At 52.6% G+C, this 10,783-nt stretch overlaps 1 protein-coding gene across 1 annotated transcript; it reads left to right on the top strand.

Annotated features, from left to right (window-relative positions):
* Nucleotides 1–2,448: 2,448 nt before the first annotated feature.
* Nucleotides 2,449–10,783, top strand: LACTBL1 (lactamase beta like 1). Its single transcript, XM_082273751.1, has 7 exons — nt 2,449–2,544; nt 4,725–4,857; nt 6,043–6,152; nt 6,414–6,571; nt 7,377–7,624; nt 8,412–8,517; nt 9,791–10,783. Exons 1-7 carry the CDS (start codon nt 2,524–2,526, stop codon nt 10,764–10,766), a joined length of 1,752 nt encoding a protein of 583 aa, XP_082129877.1. The 5' UTR covers nt 2,449–2,523; the 3' UTR covers nt 10,767–10,783.

The following is a 10,783-nucleotide window of genomic DNA, read 5'->3' as shown; positions in this document are numbered from 1 at the left end:
GTAGGAGAAGACCAGGACCAGATAGAGGAGGACCAGATAGGAGAGGACCAGGACCAGATAGAGGAGGACCAGATAGGAGAAGACCAGGACCAGATAGAGGAGGACCAGGACGAGACAGGAAAGGACCAGGACAATACAAACGAAGATCAGAACCAGATAGGAGAGGACCATAACCAGACAGAGGACCAGGTAGGAGAAGACCAGGACCAGATAGAGGAGGACCAGATAGGAGAGGACCAGGACCAGATAGAGGAGGACCAGATAGAAGAAGACCAGGACCAGATAGAGGAGGACCAGGACGAGACAGGAAAGGACCAGGACAATACAAACGAAGACCAGAACCAGATAGAGGACCAGGTAGGAGAAGACCAGGACCAGATAGAGGAGGACCAAGACGAGACAGGAGAGGACCAGGACAATACAAACGAAGATCAGAACCAGATAGGAGAGGACCACAACCAGATAGAGGACCAGGTAGGAGAAGACCAGAACCAGATAGAGGAGGACCAAAACAAGACAGGAGAGGATCAGGTCAATACGAAGGAAGACCAGAACCAAATAGGAGAGGACCAGAACCAAATAGAAGAGGGCCAAATAGGAAAGGACCTGGCCCAGAGAGAAGGGAATCCATACCAGATTGGAGAAGATCAGAACAATACAAGGGAAGTGCAGAACCAGATAGGAGAAGACCAGGACCAGATAGGAAAGGAGCAGGCCCAGAGTGAAGGGAACCAATACCAGACAGGAGAGGACCAGGACGAGACAGGAGAGGATCAGGTCAGTACAAAAGAAGACCAGAACCAAATAGAAGAGGATCAGCTAGGAAAGGACTGGACCCAGAGAGAAGGGAACCGATACAAGATAGATGATCAACACAATACAAGGGAAGACCACAAAGAGATAGGAAAGGACCAGACAGGAGAGGATGAGCACCAGAAAAGAAGGGATCAGTACCAGATAGAGGACCGTGACCAAACAGGAGAGGATGAGCACCAGAAAAGAAGGGATCAGTACCAGATAGAGGACCGTGACCAAACAGGAGAGGATGAGCACCAGAAAAGAAGGGATCAGTACCAGATAGAGGACTGTGACCAGACAGGAGGCCAAGACAAGATAGGAGATCGGGACAATACAAGGGAAGACCAGAACCAGATAGAGGGAGACCAGGACCAGACAGAAGGGGGTCAATACCAGGTAGAAGACCCGGACCAAACAGGAGGCCAAGAGCTAAAAGGAGAGAACCAGGACCAGATAGGAGGAAACAGGGACCAGACAAGGGAAGACCAAAGCCAGACAGATGACCGGAAACAGACAGGAGACAAAAGCCAGAAAGTTGAGGACCATCACCAGGTAGGGAGAGACCATTGCCAGATAGTAGAGGCCCAGAACCAGAAAGAAGTGGATCAATACCAAAGAAACCATAACTGGGACTGTACAGGAGAAAACTGGGACCAAATCAGAGAAAATCAGAACCAGAGAGAAGAAAACTGGGACCAAACCCTGAGAGGAGAGAACCAGTACTGGATAGGAGAAGACCAGGACCAGACAGAGGAGGAGCAGGGAAGCATAGAGGTCCAGGAAGAGGAGGTAAGACTTCGGGGCCAATATTGTGTCTAGTAGATAATGCAGACGGGGGAGGGGAGGTTTGGGGGGGGGGGGGTAGACCTTCTAGGTGTGACTCTGGTTGGTGAGGAAGATCTGGGGGTGCTCAGTACTCTTCATTCATAGGAATGGAGGAGGGACAGACAAGTCCATTCAGAGTTCAGGTAGCAGACAGTCCAAAGGGAGGAGCCTGGGAACTAGTGGGAGGATCCTGGTGACGGTCGGGTGTCATGGCGACTGACATTCTTCAGGTGTGAGAACCGTCATTGTCCCGGGAAAGTTGCAATGTGATTGCTGGATATAGAATATGAGGTGGGAGGAGCTATACCGATAAATCTCTGATCCTATTGGCCGATAACACACCGATAAAGGGGAACCTTCCGCGGTCAGGTAACGATCGGTTATAGGAAGAGGAATTCTTCCATTATAAACTCTGGCCAGAGGAACTACAAGTCCCAGCATGCTAGTAATAGTAGGAAAGATTAGAGGTCCCAGGAAAGGCTGGACTCCGATGGTGGCCAAACACAATCCATCATTCCGGAGAGGAAGAACTGAATTAATGGCGGTTGGAATGTTTGCCGATTCCATTGTTGAAGGGTGTATGGCCACCATGATTCACATTTCCTTCTCCGGGGGCTCCCTTCTGTCCCTCTGGAGACCCCAAACTACCCCCCACAGATTGTAGATGAGGGAAGAGGAAGGCCTAATCACTGCGATCAGCCAAGGCCTTCAGCACGGCACCCCCTACTGGTGATGGCAGGATGGGGTTATATAACTCAGTTGTGTGGTGGGTGGTGACCCTGAATGACCAATCACATGTTGTCACTTCTGTCCATGTGTCTACAGTTCCCTCTGTCTCGGGAGGAGCTGGAAGCCCCCTCAGATCTCCGCACTGATGCCGGCAGTTGCCTGTTAGCCAGGATGGAAGGACTACCGATCCAGGTAAAGGCCAGCGCTGTACACTGGAGGCAATATCTGCCCTGCAGAGGGCGGTAGAGGAGCCTCTGTGAGGTTATCGGTATTGTTAGCCTGTATCAGACAGTGCAGTCTGCACACTGATTAACAACTGCAGAGATAAGAGCAATTAGTAACCCGCAGAGTGTGCCCCCCCCCCTCCCAGTCAGTGTGAGCAGACCAGTGCAGTATTTAAATGCAGGACCCTGAGCATGGGAATATCCCCCCCCCCCCCCTGTACATATAGAATGACACCCCCTGTACATATATTACCCCCCCTGTACATATAGAATGACACCCCCCTGTACATATATTATCCCCCCCTGTACATATAGAATGACACCCCCCTGTACATATATTATCCCCCCCCGTACATATAGAATGACACCCCCCTGTACATATATTATCCCCCCCGTACATATAGAATGACACCCCCCTGTACATATATTATCCCCCCCCCGTACATAAAGAATGGCACCCCCCTGTACATATATTACCCCCCCTGTACATATAGAATGACACCCCCCTGTACATATATTATCCCCCCCGTACATAAAGAATGGCACCCCCCTGTACATATATTATCCCCCCTGTACATATAGAATGGCACCCCCCTGTACATATAGAACCCCCCCTCCCCATGTGTATATGGGGTTACACTCGGATCCCTTTCCATACAGAGCTCATAGTGTGCGGTCACCTCTCCGGCACACAGGACCCCAGTGCTGCACTCCTCATCACACTGACAGCAGTCTCGGGGTTAATCTCCTGTATGGCTGAGCGCAGTAATCTGGAGTGAATGAGGTCCGCGGATTAGAGATTATACCCAGATAATTCCCCGGAGCTCCGCCACAGCCTCTCTACCCTGAGGACCCCCCTCCTCCACCCCAGGGCCCCCAACTAACCCCCTCCTCCGCCCCGGGGCCCCCAACTAACCCCCTCCTCCACCCCCGGGCTCCCGACTAAGCCCCCTCCTCTACCCCGGTGCCCCTGACTAACCCTCTCCTCTACCCCAGGGTCCCAACAACCCCCCTCCTCCAACAACCCCCCTCCTCCACCCCGGGCCCACGACAAACCCCCTCCTCCGCTCCGGGGCCCCCGACAACCCCTCTTCTCCACCCCGGGGCCCCCGACAAACCCCCTTCTCCACCCGGGGCCCCTGACAACCCCCCTCCTCCGCCCTGGGGCCCTCGACAACGCGCCTCCTTTACCTCAGGACCCCCGACAACCCCCCTCTATCTCAGAACACCCAACAACCTCCCTTCACCTCAGGACCCGGACAATGCCCCTCCTTCCCCTTTAGGGCCCCCGACTAACCCCCTTCCTACACCCCAGGGCCCCTGACTAACCCCCTCCTCTACCCCGGGGCCCCAACAACCCCCCTCCTCCAACAACCCCCCTCCACCGCCCCGGGCCCCCGACAACCCCCCCTTCACCTCAGAACCCCCAACAACCCCCCTCCTCTGCCCCAGGGCCCCCGACAACCCCCCTTCACCTCAGGACCCTTAACAACCCCCCTCCTCTGCCCCCGGGGCCCCCGACAACCCCATCCTCCACCCCAAGGCCTCTAACATTGGAATGATTTTACATTCTCTGCAACACAAAGAAGATTCTGATTCCCAGTAATTATCTGAGATCTGTAACCTCCGACATGCCGGCACCAACCCATAACCTGACTGACACTCTGATTTCCAATAAAGGGGATCTCTACTCCAACACAAGGGTGACCACCAAACCCTGAGCCCTTCCCTCCATTGTCTGCCCCTCGGAATCATGGGAAGTCCCATCACTGATAAAAGGTGGGGATCCGACAGAAAGAGGTCCTCTTCACCCAGAATTCATTCTTTGGTGTTTGGTGGAAAGTCAACCCCCCCCCCCCCCCCAATGCTGATAGGAGGAGGGAGCACAACTCACACACACTTGGGGTGGATTCAACATGGGCTCAGAGGAAGTGGGTTGAATGATGCTGACCATCAAGCTGAGGACATCTAGTGGCAGGAAATCAGTACTACGGGGGCATCTCTGACATGAAGGTGAAAATTACAGGATGTGCTGGTTTTGCTCTATTGGGGGGTTATTCATTTTATCGTATTATTTTGGGCTGGAGTTCTGCTTTAATGTGGAAGAATCGTCCACTTACCTGCACTGACCTCTTTGTCTCCCCTCAGCCGTCCAGGCGAAGGCGCTCTCCTAAAATAAAGCTGACATGGACTCACCTGGTGCTGGTCCTCCTCTTCCTCTTCTCCATCGCCATGACAACGTGCTTCATCTGGCAGTACAAGCTGCCCAAACTGGAGGCGGGTGAGTGCCAGAGGGGGAGGGGCCACTAGAGGGCGGCGAGGAGCTGCAGGTGGACATACAATTATCAGCCAGAGAAAGGATTCCCAGAGCATGTCTGATGGGTTAGGGGGGAAGGTGGGGGGTGTATTGGGAGAAATGCTCTTATTATCCTCTTACCCCGGAGTGAATTGCCCCTGAATTGGGGGGGGGGTGGATGTAAGGGAGAAATGCCTTTTCTTACCCTGGATTAAACTACCCCTGAGTTTAGGGGGGGGGGGGGGGAGTGTGCAAGGGAGAAATGCCCTTTCTTACCCTGGAGTGAATTGCCTCTGAGTTTGGGGGGTGGGGGTGTGTAGGGGAGAAATCCCCTTTCTTACCCTGTAGTGAATTGCCCCCGAGTTGGGGGGGGGGGTGTAGGGGAGAAATCCCCTTTCTTACCCTGGAGTTAATTGACCCAGAGTTGGGGGGGGGGGTGTAGGGGAGAAATCCCCTTTCTCACCCTGTAGTGAATTGACCCTGAGTTGGGGGGGGTGTAGGGGAGGAATCCCCTTTCTTACCCTGGAGTTAATTGCCCCTGAGTTGGGGGGGGGGGGTGTAGGGGAGAAATCCCCTTTCTTACCCTGGAGTTAATTGACCCTGAGTTGGGGGGGGGAGGGTGAAGGGGAGAAATCCCCTTTCTTACCATATAGTGAATTGCCCCTGAGTTGGGGGGGGGGGAGTGTAGGGGAGAAATGCCCTTTCTTACCCTGGAGTTAATTGCCCCTGAGTTAGGGGGGGGGGGGTGTAGGGGAGAAATGCCCTTTCTTACCATGGAGAGAATTGCCCCTGAGTTGGGGGGGGGGGGTGTAGGGGAGAAATGCTCTTCTTACCCTGGAGTGAATTTCCCCTGAATTTTGGGGTTGTGTGCAAGGGAGAAATGCCCTTTCTTACCCTGGCGTGAATTTCCCCTGAGTTGGGGGGGGGGGGTAAGGGAGAAATGCTCTTCTTACCCTGAAGTGAATTTCCCCTGAGTTGGGGGGGGGGGGGTGTAGGGAGAAATCCCCTTTCTTACCCTGGAGTTAATTGCCCCTGAGTTGGGGGGGGGGTAAGAGTGAGATTCTCTTCTTACCCTGCAGTGAATTGCCCCTGAATCTGGTCTGGTGAATCGGGGGGGGGGGGGTTGGGGGTGAACTCAGGATGGTTCTGATGGTGTATTTGTGTCCACAGCTTCGGAGGTTGAGGAGAATACTCAGGACGTGGTACAGATGTGCCCCCGATACCCGGAGCCTGTGCCCCTGGAGCACCCTGTCCCTATCCTTAAGGAGGCGCTGGAGAAGGTCAGTGTGGTTGGACGGAAGAGTCAGACAAGAAGAATTATGGCGGCTGATTGGTTCTCATATCCCAGCTGGTGCTCAGAGGAAGCCGCCTACTTCCCCCTCTGAGTGCCGCAAACCCACCATCAGGACTACTCAGCCTCCTGTAATAAGATAACCCCCATCTTCATCCAATCAGAGGAGAGATTGGAGTCCCCTCTCTAAAATATAAATTGTAAGACTGACTCCCAGAGAGGACTTTATCTATTGGCTGTCTCTCCACAGGTGGACAAGTTCCTGAGGGGTAAGATCCGATCTCCCAACCTGCCGGCCATGTCTGCGATTGTCACCTATAATGACACCGTCCTCTGGACAGGAAACTTCGGGAGGAAGAACGGATCTGACCCGTCCTCGCCCCCGCCCAACGAATACACCATTTACCGGTGAGAACCCATACTGAGCACAACATTCTTAGTAATGGGAAACTCTACAGAACACACACAAGCTTTGTTTCACAAGACAAAGGATTCCCAGAGCACTATGTGATAGTTAGAGTGCACAGCAGAAAATGTCTGCTTCACACCATCATCTGTCTTTGATTGACATCTCAGATGAAGAAATGGGATGATTTCCCTGCTGTTACTCATTTACTGTGCATGTTTGTAAATGTCTGCTTGAGCTTTTGAGCTCTGTAAACTTGAGCCAAGAGCTCCACCTAGTGGCTGGATTGGACTATACAGTATAATATATTCATTTATAAGTGAATTAGGTAGGCAGATGTTGAGGTCAAGCTTCTTTGTCCGGGCAATATTTTGGGTCGCAGAGAGTACATAGGAGCCCCAATTTATCTCCACAGCTGTCAGGTCGGAATGTGAAGCTTCTGTAACCATGGGGCCAGGTGTAGGTAGAGGATTGGTGGGACTTTCATGTCCTCTCCCATCCATGCCAGTCAACTTTCTAGACCAATGGTGGTCCACTTACTAGAAATAGGGGGTAATAGCTGCAGCCCCTGATATCTCTAGGGGGGCCACACATAGTATTCAGTATAGATGGTGCTACAGATTGCCAGAGACTGGAGGCTACAGGAGGAGATGAAGGCTGGAGATATGCATTAGAATTTACAAATCAATGCTTTAGCTGCAGGAGCCGAGGGCCACACTGAAAGCTGTACAGGGCCACAGGCTGAGCACCAGGGCAGGGTGACGGTTTCATATCAGAATGACACAACCGCCATCTTTTCCTCCACAGAATTGGCAGCATCTCCAAACTCTTCCCGGCACTCATGCTGTACAAGTTGTGGGAGGAGGGAGAGGTACACTCACTGGATGACCCCCTGGAGCGCTACGTCTCCAACTTCACCATCAAGAACCCCCTAGGGAGGACTCGCCAGCCTGAGGAGAGGTACATGGCGGATGGCTTGGCCTTCATGGAGAAAGGGGCGCAGCCAGTGAAGCCCACCGCCGTCACCCTGCGCAGGATGGCGGGCCAGCTATCAGGTAAAGGACCAGACTCATCTAGACTATAGGCTGATCGGCAACCATTGCGCCAAACCTCCGCACTGACCAACATTTATTACTGAGAAAACTGATTCCCTTCAGTAGAAGGAGAGAGGGGGATGAGGCGAGAGAGAGAGAGGGGCGAGGCGAGAGAGAGAGGGGCAAGGCGAGAGAGAGAGAGGGGAGAGAGAGGGAGGATAGAGAGAGGGGCAGAGGAAAGTGGGATAGAGAGAGAGAGAGGGGTGTGCGAGAGAGAGAGGAAGGATAGAGAGAGAGGCAGAGGAAGGGATAGAGAGAGCGGGGGGGGGGCGAGAGAGAGAGGGGCAAGAGAGAGAAAGAAGCGGAGGGGGAGAGAGAGCAAGAGAGGGGAGAGGAAGAGAGAGAGAGGTGGAGGGAGGGGGGAAAGAGAGAGGGGAAGAGAGGAGGGTGAGAGGGGGGGGAAGAGAGAGAGAGGGAGAAAGAAAGAGAGAGGGGGAGAGAGAGGAAGAAGGGAGAGAGAGGGAGAGGAAGGAGGGATAGAGCGAGAGAGAGGGAGGCAAGAGAGAGAGGCGGAGGGGGAGAGAGAGCAAGAGAGAGGGGAGGGGGAAGAGAGAGAGGTGGGAGGAGAGAGAGAATGGGGGGGGGAGAAAGAGAGAGAGTGGGGGGGGGGGAGAGGGGGGGCACGCGCTTGTTACCATTGTGATAGAATCAGTACTGATTTCCAGTCCAGGTTACTGGAAATATCGCAGTGTATCGCAGAGTGTAGGGGGTGCATCATTCTCCTGTGACCTGTGCTGTGTCTCTGCAGGTCTCCCCCGCAGGCTACGTTCCACCGGCCTTCTGTGGAATGGCAGCACACAGGAAGCCCTCCGCCTGCTGAGGGATGACGTCCTGGTAGCGGATCCAGGCACAAGGTGGGTGATCAATGCTGACTGCAATACGTATTGATGTGTTGCGGGTTGCAAGAGGTTTACTTTTTTTGATGGCTGGCTCTCTCATGAAAGAGGTCCAAGCAACTAATTAGCTGCTGGATTGCTTTCAGATGCAGCAGGAGGGGTTTGTCCCCACTGCTCACCGGTGTTTCTCAAGACTTAGCGTTTTAACCGACACGCCTGAGAAACGATCGGACGGTTCACGCAGCTGGCCCTAGAGGTTACCAGAGACCAGATCGCCTCTGACCAGAGCAACGTCATGACCTCACTTCCAGTCTAGGGCGGAAGTCTTTTTTTTTTTTATCTTTTGTTGTTTAGAAGATAAAGAAGAGATTTGGTCTTATTGACCCCAGATCTTTCCATAACGAGGGCCTGTCATCCTTATTTCCTTGTAATAGGAATAAAAGGGACAGTGTAAAAAAACAAAAAGAAAATGAAAGCGCCCGTCCCTCTGTGAGCAGAAGCTATCGCATATATAAGTCGCACACACATATGTAAAGGTGATCGCACCATGTGAGGAATCGCAGCGATCGATAATTCTAGTGCAAGGCCTCCTCTTTAAAGCTAAATGTTAAAGCATCGCCTAATTTAGGGATCACAGTTTGCCGCCATTCTACGAGTGTGCGCAGATTAAAGTGTGACCCGGGTATCCATTTACTCGCAGTAACTTCATCTTTTATATTTTACCAAAGAAATTAGGATATTTATTTTGTTTTTTTGCATTGAATTTCATTAAAGAGAATTTTTTTCCAAAAAAATTGTGTTTGAAAAACTGCTGTGTGACACAAAATATTGCAACGACCGACATTTTATTCCCCTAGGGTCTCTGCTAAAAGAAAAAAAAAAAGTAGAATGTTGGGGGTTCTAAGTAATGTTCTAAGAAAAAAAACTGATTTAAACTTGTAAACAAAACGTGCCCAAAAATGCGGGGTCAGCAAGTGGCTATTGGGGGTCATATAACCGTCACTGCCACTGGGATTGTCATCTGTGTCCACCAATAGCAACCAGTGCCTCACGTGAGAACCTGGCAGATGGGCTGTTATCTGGCATAGCCGGTGTGCCCATCCTATGCTGGAACCTACCATGGCCTGGTCCAGAGGCAGTGCTGGTTCCAGGGCACACAGTCCGGTCTTGGTCCCGGAACCAGCGCCCCTTCAGACCAATAAAAGGGCTTCTCAGGGTGGCAAGTAGCACATCATATACGATATAATGCTGGAATGGGCTGGTTTACATTCTTATTGTCTCTGCCTTTCAGGTGCCACTACAGTACCCTGGCCTTCTCCTTGTTGGCGCACGTCCTGGCAGAGCAGACATCAGAGGGGGACTACCAGCGCTGGGTGTCAGACAACATCCTGGACCGGATTGGCATGGAGGACACAGGCTTTGACCTAACGCCTCCAATCGTGTCCCAGATGGCGGTGGGCTTCTACAGCAGTGGACAGGTGGCCCAGCTCTACGATCTGGGCTGGTATCGCCCATCGGGACAGATGTACTCCACAGCAGCAGACATGGCTAAGCTGGCTATGGGGCTATTGGGGACATTCCACCGCCGCATCCTGGAGGCAGACACACTGAAGACCATGCTGACACCACTCTTCAAATGTTCTTCAGATTATTTTGCCAACAAGACGGGAACCCCCTGGGAGGTGAACGAGCAGCTCGGCTACGACATTGTTCGCAAAGATGGCGACCTTGACGGATATTTTTCCACTTTCTCCATCGTTCCCAAACTGCGGCTGAGTTTTATCGTGCTGATGTCGGGGACGCGACCCCAGGAGGACGACATTGTGTCACAGACATATCACTTCCTGATTCCAGCGATGGAAAAGGCCTTCAGAGAGGCGGAAAAGAGGCTTAACCCCACCCCCAATCCCACCCCTTACGTAGGATTTTACACCTACAAGAACCTGACATATTATGAGATTAAGGTGGGGCGTAACGGCGTGCTGGAGATGCAGCTGTTCAGTCCTCAGATTCAGGAACTGATCCCAGAGATTTACCCCACAATCCGCCTTCATTTCTTGGAGGAGCGCATCCTGCAGGTTGTATTCGATAGGGAATTCCCATGTATCCTGCGGCTTGGATCCTCCTCTTTCTCCCTAGAAATGCAAGACCGCCAACTTTTCAACTTCCACCCTTATAACGCGCAGGGCCTCTCCCCAGCATTCGACGCTCCAGGCCTCAACACCTACAACGTCCAGCGCCTAGATCACAAACCCCCCCTTCTATAATAAAGGCGGAGCCAAAA

Source organism: Pelophylax lessonae (assembly GCF_965119305.1).
Source record: "Pelophylax lessonae genome assembly, chromosome: 12".
Taxonomy (NCBI): Eukaryota; Metazoa; Chordata; class Amphibia; order Anura; family Ranidae; genus Pelophylax; species Pelophylax lessonae.
This window is presented reverse-complemented; position numbering and strand designations above follow the sequence as displayed.